This window comes from Dama dama, chromosome 7, assembly GCF_033118175.1.
Source record: "Dama dama isolate Ldn47 chromosome 7, ASM3311817v1, whole genome shotgun sequence".
Classification (NCBI taxonomy): Eukaryota; Metazoa; Chordata; class Mammalia; order Artiodactyla; family Cervidae; genus Dama; species Dama dama.
The window spans coordinates 25,840,961-25,868,025 of record NC_083687.1 but is presented as its reverse complement, the minus strand read 5'-3'; the positions used below and the strand labels follow the sequence as shown (position 1 = coordinate 25,868,025).

General features: G+C 38.2%; 1 protein-coding gene across 1 annotated transcript in view; it reads left to right on the top strand.

The window, feature by feature from the left end:
- Positions 1-27,065, top strand: part of PKHD1 (PKHD1 ciliary IPT domain containing fibrocystin/polyductin) — a 428,428-nt gene that overhangs the window by 393,798 nt on the left and 7,565 nt on the right. The window contains exons 61-65 of the mRNA XM_061146900.1: positions 5,770-5,905; positions 7,073-7,160; positions 12,131-12,238; positions 18,829-18,987; positions 22,677-22,799. Coding sequence (XP_061002883.1) covers positions 5,770-5,905; positions 7,073-7,160; positions 12,131-12,238; positions 18,829-18,987; positions 22,677-22,799 — 614 coding nt within the window. The remainder of the gene's footprint in view (positions 1-5,769; positions 5,906-7,072; positions 7,161-12,130; positions 12,239-18,828; positions 18,988-22,676; positions 22,800-27,065) is intronic.

Genomic DNA, 27,065 nt, shown 5'->3' with positions numbered 1-27,065 from the left:
TTAGTATACTTTGTCTTTATAATATTCATTACCTAGTCAAGACTTCAACTTACTGTTTTTCATGTTCTCAAGTACCTAAGCAGTGTCATACACAATAAATGATCATTAAATATGTGTTGTAAATAATGAAATGTAACCTATTTGACTTCTCTGCTATCCTAATACCCCTGTGCAACCAATATCCTATTACAGATCTCTTTCATCGGGAAAATGTTGAGTGGTTTGTTTTCCTGTTTAGGCTATGACTGCTACAGCATCCTATTACAGATAGTAAATTTTGAATATTTGTGTATAATCTTAAAATATGTATTCAGAATTTCCACTATTTCAAATAAGATAGTCATGCTAGATTTATTAAAAAATATCATTTTAAATGATTTTCCAACTAAGTATTTTTTAAGTAGTTAAGTATTTATTAAGTATTTTTTAAGTATGTCTAAGTATTTTACTTAGATTTTGACCCCTGAATTGATCTTGTTGAAAGATGTGTCATGTTTATTTTGTGTCTTTGTATACTCCTGGCACAAGGCAACCGTATGCTTGCTGCTGCTGCTGAGTCACTTCAGTCATGTTCTAGGGTTACTCAAATCTCAGTTTGAAATGAAAAATTCCACAGGTCCATAAGAGTTTAATAATACGTATTGGAGCATAGCAGTAAGTGTACCAGTTATGTTGCAAGGAGGAAGCCAATTCTGACTCCATGTTGGAACTGGTTCTTTGACTTGCTTTTTGTTGCTTTAGTTATTTTAATCATACAGAATGGTTTGCCTCAGAGAATCCTGCCCCTCTGCCTGACTGTTAAACTAAAGTGCCCTTGTTCAGAACCCTGTCCACCTGTGGATGGCAGGGAGGAAAAAGTAACACATCCCCTGCCTGAGGCTTGCCATTCTAGGAAATATTTGCAAGATTAATGGCCTTTTTCCTTTGCTTTCTCACCTCCCCTCATCTCTAATCTATAAAAGAACCTGGCATCCAGACCGCCAAAAGATGGTTATTTTGAGGCACTAGCCTGCCATCTCAGTCTGCCAGCTCCCTGATTAAAGTCTCCTCCTTGCCTCAACACATTGTCTCTTGAATTCATTGGCCTATTGTCCTAGAGTGAGCTTGGATTTGGTAAATGTTCAAGTGTGCATCAGAATTGGAGATTGGCCAGTCCAAGATAGGTAGTGGTTTCCACAGGCATTTAATGACCTAAGAGCAGAGGAAGTGCATGGTGGGTACCGACAGGTCATAGTGGTGCTATGATAACATGTATTGGATGCTTACAATGTGCTAAGTTTTGAATCACTATGTTGTAGTGCCAGAAAGAAAACATGAGATCATAAGACACTTTTTCCCTCTTGGGAGTGGATGACAACAAAGGGCATTTAGTTAGGTTTAATAGGGAGCATGAGGACTATGAAATATAAATAAAATGGTATGTGTCAGCTCTGAAGATGCCAAGAAAGCCATCCTTGCCTTACAGACTCTTTAGAAGAATGCTCCTGAGGGACGAAGGTGATGGTATATTTATCTCTGCATACCTCATAGTGCCTAGAGCAATATTTGTGCATAGTGGAAGGAACATGTATGTCCACTGAATTGAGTGGACATGCTTTCTTCTTACAGAGTACAGAATTTCACAAACTCCTTCATAACTGAAGTTCCCTCACAGCATATATTATAGATTCTGCCCCTGTGTAGCCCATTTAACATAAGAATGATTAAAACTGCTCAGGACATCCTTAAACATTTAATCAAAACATGGAACTCTTTTAGAGGAACCTGAGTCAGTAACTTTGAGGGGACAGAGGTTGAAGAGGAAGTGAGGAAGTACTTCCAATGGCTTCACCTTCCTCACCTCCCAGAGCCAACCTGCAGCAATAGGATTTATTTATTTGTCTGCTTGGCTTACCATGCACATAGAGACAGTCCCCTCTTCTGTAGGGTACGTGTTTCAGATCTTGGCAGATTAAAAACCAAGAGTCGAAGTGAACAGTGGTAATCTCTGAACTGGAACATTTCTGTGTTTTCCTGGTCTTTCTCTTTTAGCTTGCACTTAAGAATTGAAGGGAAAAAAATTCTTCCACATACCTGACTGGTATTGGAAGCTGTTAAATAGTGGTTAAAACTGGGTGGATTGGAGGGAACTTTCCTCCCCCATTTTTTAAAGTTTGGCTGTAGGTCCTTCTGCCTGCAGGCTACAGTCACATTAGTGGTTGGAAATTGGATAACGACAGCACAATGACAAATCCAGGTTGCTTGCAATAAGTTGCTAATCCCTTTGCTTTAATATCGGAGCAGCGTATAATGATGTTTGGACATCACTCCAGTTTACTGACGACCCCACTGGGGCCAGCAATAGAACCTTACAACTGTCTAACAAGGCGTCAGGTGACTCCCGTCGTCACAGCAACGGACACTGGAATCTAATCTTCCCTCCATCCCTTCTAGCACCCAATAACGCCTAGATTATATAAGTGGCCCATCATTGCTTGGTAACTTGAATCAATTAATGTTAATTCGCACAATGCTATGATGTATTGTGATCACTTTCATTTCAGGGAAGGGGGAGAAATTGCTATAAGTCACCTAAAATGAGGTTGTCTGTGGTGCTGGGGTATTAATTGGGTGTCCATATTAAATGCAAAAGGAGCCCCATCGTGAAAGGAAAGTGGATGAGTGACTCTCTTGGCTGCTATTGACCTATCAGAAGAAGACAGTGCCCTTTTCCTTTGCTTTTATCTATTACAGTTTTCCCTATTGCGTGTCAAGTTGATGTATTATAAAAAATTCATTTGGTGACCTTTCACCCCCCTAGCAGATTAAACAATTTCACTTCGATGGCATCATTAACAAGACCCTGCATTTAATGATGATTTCTCTAAAAGGCCACGGAGATTCGATTTTAAGCTAACAGATTTATTGCACTATTATAACATATCGTAAAAAACTGTACCACCTACGGTCAGGTTTTAGGTTAGAAACTGCTTTAGAGTTTATGTGAAGCTTAAAGTGGTATTACCTTGGGATATGCTGTAGCGGCAAGTCTTTGACCTCCAGTGGGATGCTGTTTACATTTAATCAGAGATGTTTGCTCACAATAAACTTAAAAATGTGTCAGGGACAGGCCTTTTAGCAAGTGTTCAGGCAGTTGGTTCCCATCCCTCTGTCTCTAGACATCAGTGTACTTATGTCAGGATCTTGGATGGAGTCTTTTGGCTTTTTTAACCCACACAGCCAGCCTGCATCCTGTCCTGCATCAGAAAGCATTTAAGAAAAGGCGAGGGAAGAAATAGAATTTGGGAACCATGTAGAATTTTCCAATAACTGGGGAACCATGGAATGAATAGCATGGATTTTAAAAATCTGATTTAATTTTTTTTAAAGGACCTTACCCATTGTGGCTACGCAAAATAACAAATGATGATCAGACTAGCGCATGTGGAATTCCTAGTGAGTGATGGTCATGGTCTTGGCTGGTAGATGACCAAAGGGGTTTGTAGGACCACACATGCCCTGCCCTCCCATTCTCCAGGATTCTCCAGGGAGAGGGAAATTGTTCCCTAGAGAAACTAAATAGTTTTTGATCTTCTGTATTTGTTCTTCCTCTGTTCCTCTTCTGAGGACTAATTGTCACCTTTGCCTCACATACACCCTCCATGTAAAATGAATCTTTTATCTCCCCACATAAGAAAAAAGAACAGATTAGGAAATAAAGTAGTTGACTCACAAGCATTTAATTGAAGATGGGTAGACTACCTTTTTTTAATTTATTTTTTATTTTTTTATTATAGTATACATACTCATCAACTTTATTTTTTTTTTCATTTATTTTTATTAGTTGGAGGCTAATTACTTTACAATATTGTAGTGGTTTTTGTCATACATTGACATGAATCAGCCATGGATTTACATGTAAGTTGGTAACGATAACCCTATATGCAAAACAGAAAAAGAGACACAGATGTACAGAGCAGAATTTTGGACTCTGGGAGAAGGCGAGGGTGGGATGTTTTGAGAGAACAGCATCGAAACATGTATACCACCTTTTTTTAAAAATCACAGTCTTGTTAGACCTGAGTTAGGATATTTTGAGAGTAATCTATTATCCTATACTAGGGCAATATATGTGATAAATGATGTCTATATATCTCCATTTAAATGTTTAAACTCTATTGCATGCCTCTGATGTGTAATACACAATAGGTTTAATGGAACAATAGGTATATAACCTATAATGTTCATTTAATAAAGCTACCTTGTTCTTCAAAAATCCCAAAGCTCTGGGAAAAAGATGCTTTGAGATATCATGAATTATGTAACTATTTTATTTATGATTATTCCATTTTATTGCTAAGTCACATCAGAAATTAATATGCTCAAAAGAGGTGAAAAACAATATAGCTCTAGACTTTGGTCATACACTTACTGTTTGTAAAACCTTTGGCAAACTACTTAAGCCTTTTTGGACCTCGGTTTCTTCATGTGTAAATAAAAATGTCTGTCGTTGTGTCATTTTAAAGATACAATGAGTTTATAGGTGGAATGCATAGAATAGTACCTGTACGGGGTAAGTGCTCAGCGTATATTAATTATAAATAAGTATTTTTCTCCCTGAGGGCTTCATTCAATTGAAATCAATTAATCAATGAATTCTACAGTTACTGATTCTATTTAGTGCAAGCATCTTGTGAAGACTATGCATACAAAAGGGTTGTTGTGAGATTAAATGAGATAGTCCTTGCTCCTTGGAAGAAAAGCTATGACCAACCTAGACAGCATATTAAAAAGCAGAGACATTTGACCTTTGCCAACAAAGGTCAAAACTATGGATTTTCCAGTAGTCATATGTGGATGTGAGATTTGGACCATAAAGAAAGCTGAGTGCCGAAGAATTGATGCTTTTGAATTGTGGTGTTGGAGAAGACTCTTGAAAGTCCCTTGGACTGCAAGGAGACCAACCCAGTCCATCCTGAAGGAAATCAGTCCTGAATATTCGTTGGAAGGACTGATGGTGAAGCTGAAGCTCCAATACTTTGGCCATCTGATGCGAAGACCTGACTCATTTGAAAAGACCCTGATGCTGGGAAAAGTTGAAGGCGGGAGGAGAAGAGGATGACAGAGGATGAGATCGTTGGATGGAATCACCGACTTGATGGACATGAGTTTGAGCAAGCTCTGGGAGTTGGTGATGGACAGAGAAGCCTGGTGTTTCGCAGTCCATGGGGTCGCAAAGAGTCAGACACAACTGAGCAACTGAACTGAGTCTTTGTGAAGCAGTGGTATGGGGAGGTTGTTCCCAGGCATCTCTTCCCAATTCTTTGTGGTGATATCATCTTGGTACCCACAGAATCAACCAGGATGAATGTATTTATACCATAGAAAATGGAAAAGCACTAAAATCTGATCCTTTCTGGGGAAATCTGGTTAATTAGCATACTTATAAAATATCCCCACCTTCTAAGAGTTTTAGTCTGTTATGATGCCTCACTGAGATTTTTTGGAGTTAATAAATTGTGATTAAATCTAAGTTCATAATATATGTTCTTCCACCCCACCCCTCACACACCTACTTCATCATTTCCTATGACAAAGCAACATATAAAGTAAATATATAATTATTCTTTGGTTGTAAATTCATGTTTGCTATACAGGGTATTATTTAGTTTCTAGAAACAAAGGCAAACCTTTTCACTAGTAATGATGTATTATGGAAAAGAGCTACTACAGTGGTATGATATCTGAAATCTGAGGCATGGATTCTTTTCTTTTTTTAACATATGCCAGAAATACAAGCAGTTTCAAAACTGGGAACTTGATATATATTCGGCCTTATAGTCTTTCAGTCCTCGTCCAGCCTTCAGATGGAGAAGTGGGAAAAGAACTCACAGTACAACCACAGCTTGTTTTTCTGGATAAACAGGTACTTTGTGCACAGGTAACAATCTTTACTTGGAGCCGGGCACCATATTGTATTCGGAGCATGTTTCAGACTCCATCATCATCATAATACATGGGTACGGAACACCCACGCTGTGACAGTTGGTGCACTTAGAACATCTAACTACTTTCATTATTTCCCTTCCATTTCACAGCCTGCTTTCCTTCCACTTTCTGGAAAAAGTCCAGAATATGATTATGGGTAAGAGTAGAATTCTAATGCTTTTTCACTCCAAACAAATTCTTACAGTAGGTCTCAGGTGTCTTCTCAGAAATCTATCCTTCCCCAAGTACTGGATCTATATCTGAAGAAGTCATTTCATATGCTGGTGAAGGCATTTATGCCATTACATTATAGTTCTATGTTATTTTAAGAGATTTCTCCTGTATGTGGTTAAGTACAGTATCAACAAGAGGCTTCTGTATACTTCGTTCTAATTTCAGTGTCCAAGTCCTTGGATTTTATCTTTTCTATATTTACTAATGTCATGGGTAGAAGAAGTGAAATATGATAGTTAAATCAACTTTCCACTCTTTAATTTTAAAAAATGCATCCCATGACATGCTTGTAGAGGGACAAAGCCCGTGGGATGGAGGTCCACACTTTTGCTCTGGTCACTTATCCAGCTCTCCAGCTTTGTTCTCTTAATGTTTCCTTCCTTATTTATTTTTTTTTAAGCACCTTAACAGCCACAAGATCTGCTGGCACTTTTTAAAAATAAATTTTATTATTTTTTGACCCAACTGTGGGGCATGTGAGATCTTAGTTCCTCAACCAGGCATGGAACCCATGCCCCCTGAAGTGGAACTGTGTAACCACTGGACAGTCAGGGAAGCCCCTTTCCTATCTTATTAACCTTCAGCAAACAGTGTCAGTCTCCTTTTCTGTAAACTCAGCTTTCCTTTGTCCTCTTCACTGCCTGCCCCAAAGTTTTCTTGCAAAATCTCCCTTCTCATGATAAAATTATTTGATATATTCTTCTTAACATGACAAAGAATATTTATTATTTTATTTTATTATTTTTTCCTTTGCTTATTCTCATGAATGTGTGGTATATGAAAGATTTTGTCTGAATCCTCTTCTTTTTTGGTTAACTTCACAAAATTCTCTCTGAGTCCTATTTTTCCTATTTTTTTTTTTTTTTTCCAGAATCGGAGAGTAGAGTCCCTGGGGCCCCCGTCAGAGCCTTGGGTCATTTCGGTTTCCCTGGAAGGGACATTAGATTCTGTGCTGAGAGGTAGGTACTTGTGACATTCGGAGACCCGCTATAAATGCATCTGCCCAAAAATGTTTGCAACCACTGGGGATTCATAACAAAGTCACTAATACTCAGTATCTTTGGTAATTTGGAAAAAAAAAAATTCCACCGCCAGTGTACAATGCCGGTGTCTTCTAAAAAGTACATGAGGTTGACAGGAAATGTTTAAGGGGCCATCTGCTCTGCAGGTGTGATGAGCAGTTTTGTCATACCTGTAGCATATATGTGTGTGTGTGGTGTGTGTGTGTGAAAGTGTTAGTCACTCAGTCATGTCTGACTCTTTTCAACCACAGAGAGTGCAGCTCTCCAGGCTCCTTTGTCCATGGAATTCCCTTCTCCAGGGGATCTTCCCAACCCAGGGATCAAGCTTGGGTCTCCTGCATTGCAGGCAGATTCTTTACCATCTGAGCCACCAGGGAAGCCTATATATATATTTTTTGTTTTCATCTGTTGGTGAACATTTAGACTGTTTCCACATCTTGGCTAATATAAATAGCCCTGAAACAAATATGGGGATACCTCTTTGAGATTCTGCTTTTAATTATTTTGGATAAATACCCAGAAGTGTGTTGCTGGATCATGTGGTATTTCTAGTTTTAATTTTGTGAGGCACCTTGATACTCGTTTCCAAAAAGGCTATACCATTTTGTATTATCATTAAAAGTGCTTGAGAATTCTAATTTCTCCTCAACATTTGCTATCTTTTGACCCTTTTGAAAATAGCTGTCCTATTAGATGTAAGATTATATCTCATTGTGGTTTTGATATGCATTTCCCTGATGACTAGTGATGTTGAGCATCTTTGCATATGCCTGTTGGCCATTTACAGGTCTTCTTTGGAGAAATGTCTGTTCAAGGTCTTAGCCTATTTTTTAATTGGATTATTAGTTTTTAAGCTACAGAGGTTTAAGAATTTCTTGTATATTTTGCAAACTAACACTAACATCAGAGAAGTGACTTGCAAACATTTTCTCCCATGCTATAAGTTGCCTTTTCATTCTGTTAATTGTTAACTATGCAGAAGCTTTAAAATTTGATGAAATCCCACTTGTCTAATTTTGCTTAAACTGTCCGTACTACCCAAAGAGATCCACAGATTTGATTTAATCTCTATCAAACTCTCAATAATATTTCTTACAGAAATAGAAAAAAGCAATTCTAGAATTTATATGGAGCTGCAGAAGATCTTAAATAATCAAAATGAGCTTGAAAAATAAGAACAAAATGAGAGGCACCACTTCCTAGTTTTAAAGCATATTACAAAACTGTAGTAAACAGTATGATACTGGCTTCAAAACAGGCATATAGACGAATGGAACAGACTAGCGAGCTGAGAAGTAAATCCACTCACTTATGGCCAACTGATATTCAACACAGGGATGAAGGATATACAATGGAGAAAGAATTGTCTCTTCAGCAAATGGTATTGGGGGAAACTGGATATCCACGCCCAGAAGAATGCAGTTAGACACTTATTTTACACCATATAGGTTAGGACATTTATATTAATTTGAGTGTTCTGTAATGCTTTTGCAAACTTGTAAACGACTCATTTACCAATTTAAACATTTGCCTGTCTGCAACATTGCTGGTTTCCAAGAATAGACTCTGATTTTACAGTTACTTCTTGCTCTACCCTGGCTTTGAGTCTAAGCTCATCCTCATGCCTCCTATAAAACATGTACCTTGCCATCCTTCATACATTACCTGTACCCAGTACCTTACACTCCACGCTTTACCCCTACCTCATACCTGCTCATCCGCTATACCTTACTCAGCCTCTATAATCTACTGTGCCCCACTCCTGACTCATACTACCCCAGGTTCTTCACTACTTTTCTTTCAGTTATCCCAAGGATATCCTCACCGACTTGTTTAGAATCATACTGAATCATGAAAAATGAATAAGGCATTAAACCATTTGTTATTTTCTTCTATTAATACCAAGTCATGCTCAAGTGAATGGACTCCCGTGGATCAGTAGTGTCACCATTGTCCTTGTTTGGAGACTCAATGTGAACATATGAGGAATGGTCTGGATGTCTAATATGCATACATTTTATGTGTGTGTGAATGTCATGAAATAGGAAAAAAATTATTTATAGAAATGCCCACATCACCAGTTTATTTCAATGATTGGAATTATCTCTCAACGCCATCATGAATTGTTTCTCCTTAACTTCAGAGAGAATGAAACCAAAACCATTTGGCTTAGACCACCTAACTTAAGTATTTCCTGCAGAAAAATAAATTAACAACAAAAATCATATCTATATGTCTAGCCTAAACCTTTTGTGCTGCAAATTAACTTCATGTTCTTTGACCTCAGTCAATCCTCTTCAGTTAAAAAAAAAAAAAAGAAGATAATTAGCTGTTAACCAAACAGTGGGTTTATACACATGTGCTGTGTGTGTATGCTCAGTCATGTCCAACTCTTTGCAACTCCGTGGATTGTAGCCAGTCAGGCTCCTCTATCCATGAAATTTTCCAGGCAGGAACACTGGAGTGGGTTACCGTTTCTTCCTCCAGGAGATCTTTCCCACCGAAGGATCAAACCTGCTTCTCTTGCATCTCCTGCATTGGCAGGTGGATTCTTTACCACTGTGTCACCTGGGAAGCCCTGTGGATTTATATACTCAAAGATAATTATTTTAGGACCTTCAGATCCTTTGATATTTAACTATAGATCCTCGTAGAAAAATATGTCCTCAATATTAAAAAAAAACCTCAACATTAATGATGTAATAGTTTGTTAGTGTAGATAGCTAGGGGTAAGATGGGTAGTTGTGGGAATGGGTGGGGGTGGAATTTGGACTAAAAAGGTATTTTAAGACCCTATTTCTTATAGAATCACATTCAAGTAGCATTCCCTGATAAATCATGTAATCAACTTCAGTCTTGCTTCAAACCCAACACCTTATCTTCTCTCAGGTTCCCTCAGCCAGTCCCAGCTTGATTAGGGAGCCTGTCAATGACATTTGTCTATTTTACAATTATCATTCCAGAGATATGGAGAACCCCAGAGTAATATACTGTATTTGGCAGCAACTGCCTACGCTTTTGGGCACATATGCTTCAAATCTGAGAATATCATAGATATATATGGGAATCTTTGTAGAGATCTCTGAGGCAAGCTGGTATTTAACACAAAAGCAAGCCCATTTGAAGCTGAAGTACTTTCCATTAGGCAGTTTGGCGGCTGTTCTATGAGGCAGACTCACTGTGCTCGCCGGACACATTTCGATTAAATGCTGCTTTGTATTCCTCCAAAGATGGGAACAATAAGGACGTTTGTCAAAGGAAAAACTGCAGCAAACGATTTCATGTTGAACATCTGTACTCTGCAGTTCATTGTTTGCAAGAGTTTATTGACCATAATTTTGATGCATATAGGTTTTAAAGAGTATGAACGGCATTTATCTTGGGCGCCTATCATTTATTTGAGTCTTGGCTTATTTATTTCCATTTTTTCTGGGCATTTTTATTTATTTTGGGACTCTGAAGAGATGAAGGAAAAGATGTTTCTGAAAAGGGAAGTTTTAGTTAGCTCTGCAAAATTGATGAAGAAAGACAATGTTTTCCCAAAAAAGGATTGAGCAATTGAATTGAAAAATGTAACACTGTGCATATTCTATCTTTATGATACCTTTCAGCCTTAAAGATCTCAAACCAATTTTTAAACATTAGGACCACTCTCCTGTCTCATTGTCCATCATACCAATAATCACAGTGACATTTTCAAACTGAAATGGAGCAGCTGTTAATTAGCAAAGTCATTTGAGGATAGTGGAAGCAGAAGACTAATTCATGGCATTGTGAACGGGATCTGGAGCTCAGTTTCCTTCTTTCGGTTTGTAAATGGATGGCCTATTGTTAGAAATGTAAGCTTTCCTTTTTGCATTTTATTCAGGGAAACCAAAGTGCAGACAATCCAAGTTGCTGAACAGGGTAGTCTTTATCAGTCCTGATCTGATGCATGGCTGTGCTCCTAATCTATTGGCCTCACTCTGCCACCACATAAACTACCGATCCCTTGACCAGAAGAGAGGCAGAGCCTAGAAACTGACCACCAAGAAAGATAATAGACTTTCTTTCTTTAGAGACATTTAATAATAAAATCCATGCATGCATGCTAAGTCGGTTCAGTCATGTCTGACTCTGTGTGACCCTATGAACTGTAGCCCGCCAGGCTCCTTTGTCCATGGAATTCTCCAGGCAAGAATACTGGAGTGAATTGCCATTTCTTCCTCCATGGGATCTTCCTCATCCAGGGATTGAACCCACATCTCGTATGTCTAACCTGTATTGGAAGGCCTGTTCGTTACTACTAGCACCACCTGGGAAGCTCCATAGTGGCTAAGAATACAAACTATGAAATCAGGCAGATTTGATCTATAACCTTCTCACCAAGTAATTTATTTCCTGAGCCTATTTCCTAATCTCTAGACTGTAGATAATAGTATATTTTGTGGTGTTGTGTAGTTTGTATATAATGATGAATAGAATGCCCAATGTTTGGCAGAGTGAACTTTGATATATGTTAGCTGTTGTTACTATTATTCTGGGCTTCCCTGGTGACTCAGATGGTAAAGAATCCGCCTGAAAATGTGGGAGACCTGGGTTCGATCCCTGGGTTAGGAAGATCCCCTGGAGAAGGGAATGGCTACCCACTCCTATATTATTGAAAACTCCATGGACAGAGGAGCTTGGCAGGCTACAGTCCATGGGGTCACAAAGAGTCGGACACATCTGAGTGACTTTCCCTCACTATTATTCTCTCTTGACTTAATTGGTTTCAAGATTTGCCTAAGAGAAGCCTGATGGATTTAGTGACCTTTTTAATTAATTTTTTCTTGATTGTCCAATTGCCTCTCTACAGAGATTACTTGAAGAAATTGCTCTAGTGTAGGTGACTAACATACACTATTTGGTTTTGTGTTTGTTTGTAGGATGTACTCACGTAGAAACTCAAGATGGTTATGTGAGCTTCTCCAACTTGGCAGTTTTGATCTCTGGGTCAAATTGGCACTTTATTTTTACTGTCACTTTTCCTCCAGGTAATTTCAACACTGTATGTTTTTATTATCTGTTTCTTTCTTTCTTTCTTTTTTTTAAAACATAGCCCCTTCTCCTTTATAATGGGACTAGCTCCTCTCATGAATAAGAGTCACTGTAGCTTAGAGAAAAAATTCCCCTGGTTATATCATTATGATATGAGAAGCAAGAACACATGTTGAAATTAAGCCTGAAGAGCAAGTATTGCTTCCTGGTAAGCAAGAATCCAAATGGACATTTTCTTCTAGTTGTTAAAATTTATTTTGAATGTTCTACTTTTTTTCCTATGACATTTGATGGAATTTGGTTGAATATTAATTTTTAATTTTTAATTTATAAGGAAGAGAGTCATGGAGTATTGAGTTTTATGAAACCTTATCTTTTAGTCCTGCCTGCCTCATTCACTGCCCCACCCCCACCTTGGAAATGATGACTATACACATTCACAGTCCTGGTACTTTAGAACTGTAGGTAGAAGGTGTGTGTAAACTGTTTATACGATCCAGTTCTTTCTGAGAAAACATTCAAAAGAAGTCTCCCTTCTGAAGCATTCTTGACAAATTTCACTTTGTTAGAGGGTACTACTATTCAATCACTTTGTAGTGAATAAATGCTACTTAAACTTCAAAGGCAGATGAGCTTATGAAAAATATTACTTTCCCATTTCCATGATGAATAGAGTCCAGTTTCCTCCCTACAGAGGAATGGTGAGAGTTCAATTTTGGGCATCCTTTTTATAAAGGATTAAACTCTGATAGAGACACAATTACCACTTTAAAATGATTTAGATATTGCATCCAATATTGTAATTTTCCAGAAAAAAACCTTCCTCACCTAAGGGAGCATCAAAAAAATTCTAAAAATTTTAGCATTACGTTTGAACCGAAAAGTTGATATTTATAATCAATTATTAATTTGAGTCAAGGAAATTAGTCTGATACTTAAGACAGGCAACTGTGGATAGTAGTTAATGCATCAGCTGTGACAATGCAAGGCTTTAAAAAAATACACCAGAACAATCATGAGTGGATTTAAACCTCTTAGATATTGGAAATGGCAAAGGAAATGAAATGTTTCCATGTGAGCTGTCTGAACCCCAGCAACAAATATTTAATTAAGACCAGATATGAGTTCTCCTTCATGAAACTTAAATTCAAACCGCAGTATACTTTTCAAAAAGTTAAAAATATGGCTCTCATGAACATGTATGATGAACACTTGTCAACAAGTTACTTAACTTTTTAATGCGGGAACCAGGAGGATAGCAAGGTGTATAGTTCATGTAGCCTGGAAAGAAAAGACTGCTGAAATCAGTTTGTTAAATTGGATACAGGGCAACCAAACTCTAATCTTTTCTCAGTTGTGTGTCTATGAATATCACTTATATTCTTACTGGATGAAAATCATTTTCAACTTACCCAATGTTCTACAAATTCACAAGACTGGCTCCTAAATGTTAAACATTAAGTTAAAAAAAGGTGTGTTCCAGAGAATTTGATAAACCTTGGATGAGTTGTTTGAAAATCCTCTTTTATGACATTGATAATATCTGTAATCTTTTTTCCCCCCTCTCAGTTCCAAGTTTTAAACCATTTTTCTTCACAAAGAGAATATCATCTGGGGTCGGGTAGTATTGTTAATTTTGTAAGACAGCTATTCTTTTGATATCTGTGATGTTGTCCTAATGAAAGGACAGATCCATGGAGAATGTTCAGTGCCTTGACCGTGGGATTCCCAAAGATATATTTTGAAGGGTAACACATGCAGAGCTGAATATTTTAGTCCCAGCTTACTGGATATTTAAAAGGCCATTGCCCTACAGTTTTTCAGTAGTTCAGTCAGTTCAGTTCAGTTCAGTCGCTCAGTCGTGTCCGACTCTTTGCAACCCCATGAATTGCAGCATGCCAGGCCTCCCTGTCCATCACCAACTCCCGGAGTCTACCCAAACCCATGCCCATCGAGTCAGTGATACCATCCAGCCATCTCATCCTCTGTCATCCCCTTCTCCTCCTGCCCCCAATCCCTCCCAGCATCAGGGTATTTTCCAATGAGTCAACTCTTCGCTTGAGGTGGCCAAAGTACTGGAGCTTCAGCTTCAGCATCAGTCCTTCCAATGAACACCCAGGACTTATTTCCTTTAGGATGGACTGGTTGGATCTCCTTGCAGTCCAAGGGACTCTCAAGAGTCTTCTCCAACACCACAGTTCAAAGCATCAATTTTTCGATGCTCAGCTTTCTTCACAGTCCAACTCTCACATCCATGCATGACCACTGGAAAAACCATAGCCTTGACCAGACAGACCTTTGTTGGCAAAGCAATATCTCTGCTTTTTAATATGCTATCTAGGTTGATCATAACTCTCCTTCCAAGGAGTAAGCATCTTTTAATTTCATGGCTGTAGTCACCACCCACAGTGATTTTGGAGCCCGAAAAAATAAAGTCTGACACTGTTTCCACTGTCTCCCCATCTATTTCCCATGAGGTGATGGGACCAGATGCTTAACTAAGACTAAATACTTCATCAAGGTTATTTGAAGGCATATGTTATAAAACCAAATGTAAACTGCAGTGAAGACAGAAGCTTCTTGGTGACACTGTGATTTTGAGCTGGCCCTGGTGTTCACATTTACTGGCCTACTGCTTCCTTTAGTTTCTGCCTGCAGCTTGCCAAGTCCCCCAACTGAGGAATTGTCTTGCATTTTTTCTTTATCATTTTCCTTAAATTATTCTTCATCATTTGCAAGACATTCTACAAGGTGAAGTGAGGCTCTGTTTAAATGAGGAGAGAAAAGATGAAGGAGAAATAGAAAACATCAGAAGGCCTGTCCTTCTGTGACCCCATAACCTCATGTTCCTTAACAGTATAGCTCCTGAGAGTGACTGCTTGTTTCCAGGTGTATCAATGTCCAGGGCTGGAATTATTTGGGAAAGCAGCTTATCCTGGCCTGTCCTTACATTGATAGACCAATCAGTGACATTTCTCCTTTTTAACAAGCTCCGAGAGAAGAGCTGTGACAAGCATTTATTCATGGATGTTATTGTTGTTTAATTTCTGAATCAAACAGAGGATTGCAATCATTTTTATTATTTTCCTTCTTATCCCTTAGAGAGAGGAACTCATCTTTTTTCCTATTTTATTATGCTTTGTCTCATATTTATTTATTTTTCTTAAAATGAAGAAAAGGGACAAAATTCAATATCTATTTAATGTCCAGAGATGGCAGATAATGGCAGATGTGATTCCTGATTTTAGATCATGGAGATTGGCCAACTGTCTTTATAAAGTTTCCAAGATTGTCCATGTCTTTATTTTGTTTAATGGAAATAAATGTCACTTTAATCAATGTTTCATTAATTGCTGCGTGCAAAGACATACATTTCTTCAACTCTGTAGATACATCAAAGACATAATTAAGGACTTAGTTCTTTTAATATGCATGTATATAATTTATTTTCTATTGAGGTACCATTGACATAACATTGTGTAAGTTTAAGGTGAACAGTATGTTGGTTCAATATATTTACGTATTGCCATATGATTACCCCTGTAGTGTTAGCTAACATCTATATCACATTACATAATTGTCATTCTTTTTTTTGTTGTTGTTCTGAGAACAGTTAAGACCTACTCACTTAGCAGCTTTGAAATTTATTATACGGTATCCTTGACTATAATCACTATGCTATTTTGGAAATATAAAAATTGAGGAACTGAGAAACTGCATAGGGTGACCAAGTGTGTACAGAATCCTCATAAGTCTTTCTAACATGTGGACTAATCCGGCTCATTTATCCATTTCTGAACTTCCTGAGACACTCCCCAGAGGGCAAGGTGTCTGTAGGTTTGTTCTCCTGACTTCCCGCCCCGCCTTTCCATATGCACTGTCATTACTGTTGTCTAGGCTGTGGTTTCTTTAACCATTTCCTGGGGCCCTGGGGCTCTTAGGGGGCTCTCCGGGGCTGCTGGGCGGAGATGGAATGCACTCTGCCACCTGACCCAACTGCAGTTGCTATTTCCGAGTCTAGAATATTCCTCCTCCCTAAATTCACATGTCTTATTCACCAGTTCACCCAGGGGTCTTCTCAAATGTCATCTCCCCAGAGAGCTCTTTTCTGCCTTGCCCTGTCTGCACCACCATCCCAATCTTGCTCCCCCCATCTCCAGCCATTCTCGGTCTTCTGCTGGGAATTCCTCACTCCCTGGTATCAAGAGTATCCGAGTATTTGCTTGTCTGTCTATTGCCTCCCTGCTCTATTCTGCCTTAGAACCTAAATTCCAAAAGGGACAAGAATTCTGCCTAGTTCAGCATTACAGCCCCAGTGTAAACAAAAACAAAAACTGGCATGTCATAGGCACAAATAAATATTTGTTTATGAATAGGTGAGTATACTGAGATTCTATCTAAGATTGCACTTAAATAATGTTCTGCTGTTGAAAATATTTAAAAACTGGTAGTCTCCACCCTTAGACCCAGGTTACTGCTCTAGACTTACAAACCTTAGGCCTGATTACAGCCTCCGTGTCATTATAAGTGTTCTAAACACTTCCATGGCCTACTCTTCTATATCCCAGGTAGCTCAAGCCACTTCTCTGCTCAGAATTTTTCCATTTATTGACTTCAGAATGTTGTCACAGTCTTTTGGCTTTTGATGTGTAATACCCACCCAAACTCGCCTCACATTTTTCCTGCATTAATTCCTGGTATTTCCTGGCAGTAATTTTTTTCAATATAGATCGCTTTTTCTCTTTTCTGCCTTTATTTGTTCAACTTTCACATCCCCATCTAGATACTCCCTCCTATGGAATGCTTTCCCCAGGCATATCAATGGAAAACAAACTTCCAAAGCAATTGACTTGCATCATTCTGGTGGTATGGGTCATATTCTGATTTGTATTATATTTGTGTGTGTTTCCTATTTCATTTATTAGCTTGTAAATATCTTAAGAATGAGAACAGTAACTTGTCTACTTGGTGAAGTAAACAATCACTGAGCAGTTATTGGAAAATGGATAAAAGAATAAAGAATTTTGTTTTTACTTCTGTGAATCCCTAGTAAAATCCATCCCTCTGTCTCTGGGCTAGAATTAGCTTATTCAGTTGTCCATAAAAAGCAACTAATTGATATCAAACAAGCCAAATATGGCTCAAGTATAAGACGTACACATAAGAGAAGCATTTATAGATAATTTTGTTATAGTAGCTTTGGGACCAAGTCAGCCAGGAGTCAAGAGACTGGGGATCTAACTGTGACTTCCAATCCAATGTTAGGTTCAGCCCAAGGAAAGCACAGCAAAGAAAACACAGTGTTTCCTTGAGTCGATGAAATAAAAGCTCTGTTTTTGCCTGAATTATTCAGGTGAAAGCAGAGATTTGGGGGTTTGTTTGTTTTGAATGAGCTACTCAAAAACACTAATATCTAATGTATGTTCACAAGCAAGTGTTTTTCTTTAACTTTTGTCTTGAGATATAATTGACATATGATAAGCTATACATATTTAAAGTATACTATTAAATAAGCTTTGATGAATCTATACTTCCATGAAACCATCCCCACAATTAAGATAACGAACCTATCTATCATTCCCAAAATTATAGGCAAAGTTTTAAACTTTCTATTTTTGAAATAACATACAGTAAAAATGATCTTTTTGGTAAGTTATTTTATAAATTCAAATATATATGTATGTATATATATATATATATATATATATATATATATATATATAAAGAGAGAGAGAGAGAGATTCATATAATCACTACCACTATCAGGATATAGAACATTTCCCAAAGGTCTCCTTTATGTTGTTCCTCTGTCCTCACATCCTCCCACTAATCCCTGCAGCTTCCAATATGGTTTCCATCCCTATAATTGTCTTTTCTAAAATAACATATAAATGGAATCATATCATATATACAGGGCTTCCTTTGTGGGTCAGATAGTAAAGAATCTGCTGCAATGTGGGAGACCCAGGTTTGATCCCTGGTCGGCAAGATCCCCTGGAGAAGTTTCCAGAAAACTGGAATCCCACTGGAATTCCAAAAAACTGGATCCCCAGTTTCCAGAAAACTGGAAACCCATTCCAGTTTTCTTGCTTGGTGGGCTCCCTGTCTATGTGGTTGCAAAGAATCGGACACAACTGAGCAACTAACACTTAACACACATCATATGTACCCTTTAGAAATGGACTTCACCCACTCAGCATAATGCTTTGGATTATGTTACAGTTACAGTTTCCTTCCTTCCTCCCTGTTCTAATTAGTGGAGCATAAGAGTGAATCTTCAGTTTTGCACTGGTGGAGGAAGTAGGTCTGAAAATAGGAGAGCATTGGAAGAATTCTCCCATTGTAATGAACAGAACTAGAAATAACAATCATATGATATTGTTGGAATTTTGAAGTTCTTCAGAAATAAGAGTCTTGCATTTATTATTGATTCATATATTTAATCATCTAATTCAATAAATATTTATTGAACCAACTATGTGCCAGGTACTGTTTTAACCATATCTCTTCCACAATATTTTATTATATTAGCATCTTATTAGTATGTTATTATTATTATTTTGTATTTATTTGTTTTTTTGAACAGGGGTCAATTTTACAGCTCGCTCCAGGCCGTTTGCTGTCTTACCTGTGACTCCATCCGAGAGATCCACCATCATCATGACTGCTTCCTTGTGCTCGGGGGTCTCGTGGCTGGCTCTGTGCTGCCTCGTATGCTGTTGGTTTAAGAAGAGCAAAACCAGAAGTATGTAGATTGTTTTTGAATAAAAATAGCTGAAAAAATATACCATTATGTATAATATACTATTCTTTTTCTTCCCGCAAAGAAACATATTTTATGAGCCTCTGTCTCTATAAATTGAGCAATTTGACTGCGTGCTGTTTCAGCATGCAGTCAAATTGCTCAATTTATAGAGACAAGGATTGCCTAATCCCAAATAACGACAGCAATAACAATAATATATAATAACTAATAATAGCGACAGCTCTTATTTTTTGAATACTCACTATGGACTGGGTTCTAAGTACTTTAGAGACTTGAATTCATTCAGTCTTCAGAACAGCTCTATCAAATAGGTACCGAGTACTCTGTGTTTCAGACATGGCACATGAAGCACAAAAAAGCTAAGTGACTTTCCCAAGGTCTCACCACCAGGATCAAACCGGGTAGTTAGGTTCTTGCTAGATCCGACTCTCTGAAACACTGTGTGGTACAGCCCAGGTGACCTTCCAAAAGGCAAATTCTATAATCAAAGGGAAATATCCTCTTCTTTTTCAGAAGAAGGAAGAGAGTGCTTGGGTTTTTGTTTGTTTGCCTCTTTTTCCCTAGGAGCATAGAAACTTTTCTTGGGCATTTTCCCAGAATCTGATCTTTTATTTTTCTTTTTTGGAGCAGTGAGATGGGTTGGAGACATGGATAAAACCCTTGTGGTATTAGGAGATACTAGGAAAACAAAGTGATAAGAAAGAGTGGGTATAAAAAGGCAGAATGAAGAGAGGCAAAGACAGAAAGTGAAAAATTAAGACAGGAAAGAGCAGGAAGTAGGATGCCACCACCAGACAGGTCCCTGTGCTTGGATTTCTGAGAGAAGCTGGACAGGGAAATTCCACTAGATGCTCTTTATTTTGAGCCAAGCTTCATATTTTTAACTTAAAAATTGTGCTGTAAAATGTGTATAGTGAAAAGAATGGTATTTTTTACAAACTTCTTTAATGTCTGATTTAAGAAAAGTCAGCTGGAATCTCTTAGCAGCTTCTGCATTTGGTCTCTTGCAATGTATTTTTTTGACTGAAGTATCTGAAGAAAATTCTAGCCTCAAATAGATACCTCGTAGGAAAAGGAAGAATATTTTAATAACTTTTACATATACAGTAGATGTTCTTATTTGTTGCTGCACCCAAACTAGACCAGAGATACTTTTTGTATTCTGTTACATGAAAATGCACAAGTCTACCTTGTACTTTGAATTTTGCCCACAGGTGATTTTGAAAAATTATGTTTTGGCCATTTGGTAAATGTTGTTTCACTGAGTTATATAGATATACCAAATGCTGATATTAATATATTTCATTCTACAATTTAAAAAATAAACTACATGTTAATATCAATAGAATTAGAAATTCTGTGAAGCTCATGGTAGTTTATAACAACCTTTGCTAAACTTCTAAAATTTCTGATGTGAACTTGATTTATATCACTGATGACATATACTATCAATTATTTCTTTGAAGTTACAGGATCACTTCATTTACTTATAAAAGAAATCTCCCGAATACCCAATTTTGAATAACCATAATTTGTCTTTCAGTTTTTCTTTCAAGTGCTTTCAATGTGAAATGGTGTTTCATGAAAAAAAAAATCAATCAGTTTTGCTCAAAACAATCACAAAAGTGCTTTTTCTTAAAACAATCATCATGTCTCTTGGCATGGTATTATCTGACATTATATTATAATATATTTGCTTATCATCTGCCATCCATACTAGAATAAAAGCTCTAGAAGGGCAGGGACCTGATCTTTCATACTTACAATTGACCATCACTCCAGTCAAGAGCTGACTGAAGATATAAAGTCCTCAATCAAACACACACAGCTATATGAGCTCTGTGGGTTGCACTGATGCCAGTTTCCTAGTTTTGATGTCATACTACAGTTAATGTAAGTTGTTGATGTGAAGAGAAGGCTAAGTGGAGGTGCATGGGTCATCCCTGTATGTTTCTTTGACACTTTCTGTGAATCTATAATTAATTCTCAATAAAATCTGAAGAAAAATACAGTAAGTCCCCACATATGGACAAGTTCCTTTCCGAGAGCACTTTCGGAAGTGCTTTTGTAAGTCCGACCAAGTTAGCGTAGGTACCCAACTAAAACAATTGGCTATGTAGTATTGCACTTTACTGTAATAGGTTTCTAATAATTTTCACACAAAATACATAGAAAACAAACACAAAAAATAAAGCACTTAAAATCTTATAGTACCTTGAAAAATACAGTAGTACAGTACCGCAGCTGGCATACAGGGGCTGGCATTGAGTAAACCGGCAAGAAGAGTTACTGACTGAAGGAGAGAGAGGAGGTGGGAGATGGTAGAGCCAAAGGATCTGCAGCAATAGGAGTTAGAGGGTAAGCTGCAATTTCACGCATCCCTGATGTTGATGGCACAGCTTCCGGTTCCTTGCTGGGTTCAACTCTACCTTCTTGGAAAAACGATCCAGTGATATCTGGATAGTAGCTCTTTTTTTCTCATCATAGATGACACTATCGCACTGGATTGCATTCTGAGCAGCTTGTGCAACCTCCGTGTACTGTTGTACGTTCAGGTCCTGTGCCTCAAATGCCTCAAATAAAGAAAATCCCCTGGCCATTTCCTGCATCATGAATCTCTTCGGTTCTTCATTACTTCTTCCTCTTGTCTCCTTTCGTCCTTTCTCTGGGCCTCCAACTCCATCAGGTCTTCATTAGAAAGCTCCTGTGTTGCACAGCAAAAAGTTCAATAAAGTCGTCCGCCTAAAGATCTGGCTTGAAATAAAGATACTGAGCTACTGTACTCTACACAGTACTCTACAGGGAAGCACACCAGAGCACAGCCACTTGCAGAGCACGCAGTGATGTGACCGTGTGCACCAGACGCAGAGCTAACTTATGTGACTGGACATTCAAACACAGGCTCGAATCTGAAAGTTTGCAACTTGAAGGTTCATATGTAGGGCACTTACTCTACTAGGAACATTCTATAGCCACTCTGGTCAACAGAAAGATAACATAAACCATGTTCATGGTTATATGACGAGGCAGATAGTGTCATTTTCTAGTAGCCATTTAACCTAAAATTAGCTGGAGCTGAAGCTCCAATACTTTGGCCACCTGATGTGAAGAGCCGACTCATTGGAAAAGACCCTGATGCTGGGAAAGATTAAAGGCAGGAGAAGGGGGTGACAGATGGTTGGATGGCATCACGGACTCAATGGACATGAGTATGAGCAAACTCTGGGAGATGGTGAAGGACAGGGAAGCCTGGCGTGCTGCAGTCCGTGGGTTCTCAAAGAGTCGGACACGACTTAGTGATGCTACTGAACAACAAACCTAAAATATCAAAATAATATTTAAACATGTAATGAATGTAAAAGTATTAGGTATCTTGCATTTTTGAAAAATCAAGTGTGTATTTTATGTTTACAGGCACATTTCACGTATTCAGCCACCACATGTAGTGGCCACCATTTTGGACAGTAGTTTTATACCTCCATGGTAGTGGTCAGTATATGGGATTTTATTATTCCTTAAGCTCTGGGATGTTGTGTGCATTTTGTTGCACATTTATCACAATGATTTGGGGGAAGTGGACAAGAGAAATATCCTAACACTTAGGCTCATTTGCAATAAATATGTCATTTTATTCTTAAAAAAAAACACTTCTTTTTTCATTAATTTAGAAATAAAAAATGAAGAGATTTCTGAAACTCAGACTAGTGATCAAAGGAATCACAGCCATGTCTCGCCCAAACACCAAGGGTCACAAGTAGAGACTGGAAAAGAAGTCACCATGATGGCAGAAGGTAAGCTTAAATAATAGGATGATTCCCACAAACAGAAACAGACCCATGGTGTACGAACTGTAGCCTCCTTCTGGCTCTCAGTTTCTGAATCAATTTAGTTTATAGACCTTTCTTTAGCCTTTATTATTTCTTCTCAAGGAAATTATACCCCAGCAAAAGAACATACAAGTCCAGCTGATTCACTCAGCTATTAACCAATGATTCGAGTTGACATTCATATATGTTTTTTCTTACTAGAAGATTATTGGTTTAACATTTGAATTCATTACATAAAGAAAAGGAAAACCAGAGTATAGGCATATAATCTTTCCCTCAGCTATTGCAAAGCTGCCAGTTTGGCAACATAATTGAATCTGGAACGAAGAGCCTGGAGTTGCCCAATACCAACTATGCAAATTAGATTGAATATAGAACCCTCAAGAAATGTCAGCTTTGTTAAGCCCTGCTTTGCTGCTTAGTCGTACTTTTTGTGAAAGGTATTATTTGCCTACATTGTGCATGATGCCAGATGATTTTTGTTTGTTATATTGTTAAATGGCCATTAGAATTGCTGCCAAGCAGAGAAAAGATAAGCATTTGTTTCAGACCAATGTTCTGTGTTTTTGAGGACACAGAAATTACAAAGACAATGGGCAGAACACAAGATGGATTTGCCAAGTATGAATATGGTGTATGAAAACTATTCAGTAACTTCCATAGATCTGAATTTTAAAACATATGCTCTCAAGGGAAAAATATTGCTTGTTTTCTAAGTAATAACTAATTATCATAATATTTTCTGCTTGAAAAGGAATCCAAATCTTACTGGTTCTGAGTGGATATTTAACCAAACCATAGCAGTCTGACGTCATTCTGCTTCTAATGAGTTTCGTGAACTCTGGTGACTGTGTGTGTATCTGTGTATCGGTTTGTTTGCTTGTTTGCATTTTTTTTCCCACAGAGGAAATGAGGGTTTTTTTTTTTTTTAATTTCCTATCAAATTAGCCATCTATTTTCCATCCAGCTCCTGGACCTGCATCAGAAAGTAGTAGGAAATATGAGTGGGTGGGAATATGAAGGATGGAGTTTGAGAGAAGGGGGCAGGAACTCTTTCTAGATTCCATCTAAGACTACTTTGATTTTGGTTTCCAGAAGCTTGTCCATATCATGGCATGCAAATTCAGGACAGGTGTTTGAAAATGGTCCTCGGAACCCAGCTCTGTGAAGAAGGGCATATTCAGCTGCATTCTCCAGCAAACAGCAGGAGTGATGCTAATCTTTCCCCTAATCTAATATGACCACCTACATGAATCTCAGTTTCCCATCTTAAATTAACTACATTACGCAGTCCACAATGCCTGGATGTTTTATTAAGGGACATTTTTTATGTGGTGGCTTATTAATAAATTATCAGGAATGAAACAAGGGATAGGGCTCCTGTGGATGAGTTTAGATTAAAGAGATGGGAGAATGAAAGAGGCCATTTTATTAGGACATCCAAGTTCAAAATAGAAAGATGTGTGTTCCAAACAATCCCCTGGGGATCAAAGTGGATTTGTTTTCTTATCTTCTAAGCTTTGTCCACATCTTAAGAACATTATTTCTAAAGAAAGTAATGAGACATCTCCTGCTTTTCTTTGGAAACTATTACCAGCTATAAATGCCTAATTACTGCTAGCTTTAAATAAATTTGGTTTTATTCTATTATTACCATGATACTCTAGTTTCCTTTTCCTTCTGTGTTTTTAAACTGGTGGCATTTGCTGATCAAGTGATTGGCCTGTCTCTTTCATAAGCATTTTGCAAACACCAAGCATCACCATCAAATATTTAGCTGATAGAATCGAGCATTTCTGCTGTCCAGTAGATACAGACTATAAATTTATCATGTTACGGCTTTTACCAAAAATTGTATGTATGCAGCAGGGAAGGGAGTAAAGCATGTATCTACCCCTTGAATTTTACTTTTACCAGGGCATTTGACATAAAGAGCACCTGAGCCAGTTTTTAAAATTCACATATGCTTTTGTCACTCTGCTATTCACAAGATTTAGTGAATTACCAACCTCAGTTGGAGAGGCAGGAGAAGTTGACAATTAAGAGCATAAAACTTGGGCATCGGCACGACTGGGTTTAATCTGATTCCCTTGACTTTACTTCATGGCCTCAAGAGGGTCAGCTGTCCTCTGTGCACTTTGACTTCCTCATCATGAGAATTGTCCTAATAATATCACCCACACTCAGATGTTGTTATGCTGATTAAGTGAGTGAGTATCACTATAAGCATGGGGAGATTTCTGGCACATTGTATATGCTGCGTGTGTGTTATTTATTATTGGTCTTACTTGTTTTTAGGACTCAGAGCTCTTCAAGACTTGACTCTACCTTGTCTTTCTCTGGATTCCACCCTCTTGCCCCCTCCTCACACTCACCTCCACCAGCTCACTCTTCCTGGGACTGGTCTAACACCTTCACACACACTCACCTGCGCCCTTTCTTCCAATAGGATTGCTTGTCATCACCCGTTAGAAATGAATGAGCTTAAATTTCATCTTCCAATACAGATAAAATAAGTATGTATTTATTTCCTGATTTTTTTTATACCTTTTAAAGTCCTCTCTCTGCAAAGTTACAAAGAAATGATACTTGGCCACCTAATCTTTATGGCTTTCTAATATGATTGGGACATGAGAATAATATTTTGGGGAAAATGAACAATTCCAGGTGATAAACAAAAAGGTGTAAAGCAATCACCATCATGCTAAGGAGAGAAAGACTTTCATTATCCTAAGTTACATGTTTAGTCTCTCCAGTTCATAAATCATATCACATTGCTTCAAATCCCATTTGCTAAAGGCTTAATTGTAGAGTTTGCACACACATGGGGTCCACAGAAGAACCGAGAAGGAGTCCTGCTATGCTCTGTGGAAACTCAGCTTTGTTTCTTTGGCGATTGCTCCCTTGTTCCCCTAGTTTGGTGAATAGCCCCCAGACCTCCCAGGCTAGATACCTCAGAGTTACCTTTAACCCCTGGCCTTCCATTACGACCTTGCCTTGTGGCTTGCTAGTTTTATCGATTCCATCTCTGCAGTGTCTTGGTTTACATCCCTGTTTCCTCTACCTACTCCATTTCCCAGCTGCATCTTCAGGTCAGTCTCAGTTAACAAACTCCCTACAGATGTCCGTCCTCTATTCCCTCTCTTTTCCTGCTTGGACACTGTTCTCTGTACATAACTTAAGAATCTCGGTTCCAAGACACACTTCTCTCACATAACCATAAATCTAAAGTTTTCATTCCTTCCTTCCAATCCCAGGTTTAATATTTTTTCTCTTTTTAAAATTCAGCTATCTAGAAGGAATAGTCCCATTTTCTCAACTTTCATGACACTTCCCTTTTATTCACTAAACACCTTTTATATGTAATATAATTATTCGTGTTCATCTTGTCCCGATGCCTCCATATTAGGTCTGTATCTTTTCTAATGCCAGAGGGCATTATAACATGAGACCATTGATGACTGTTGTTGAGTGAATGAACTGAACTGAGCTGTTGAGGGAATGGTGAAGGCAGAGATAGAATGGGTCCTTCTCCATTCCCCCTCCCCTTTTCACAGACCCCTGGATTCCAGCAATTCCTATAATAGCTGACAGGAAAAAAAGGCCCCTCGTCTCCTGTAAAGGAGATGGAGAAATTCTATTCTGGTTCATAAGATTAACAACAGCATAATGGCTGCACATCTTTTGGGGTCTTGAATTCAGTTCAGTTCAGTTGCTCAGTCATGTCCAGCTCTTTGCAACCCCATAAACTGCAGCACGCCAGACTTCCCTGTCCATCACTAACTCCTAGAGCTTACTCAAACCCATGTCCATCAAGTCAGTGATGCCATCCAACCAACTGAACCTCTGTGTCCCCTTCTCCTCCCACCTCAATCTTTCCCAGCATCAGGGCCTTTTCAAAAGAGTCAGTTCTTTGCATCAGGTGGCCAAAGTATTGAAGTTTCATCTTCAGCATCGGTCCTTCCAATGAATATTCAGGACTGATTTCCTTAAGGATTCACTGGTTTGATCTCCTTGCAGTCCAAGGGACTCTCAAGAGTCTTCTCCAGCACCACAGCTTAAAAGCATCAGTTCTTTGGCGCTCAGTTTCCTTTATAGTCCAGCTCTCACATCCATACATGACTACTGGAAAAACCATAGCCTTGACTAGATGGACCTTTGATGGCAAAGTAATGTCTCTGCTTTTTTAATAAGCTGTTTAGATTGGTCATAGCTTTTTTTCCAAGGAGC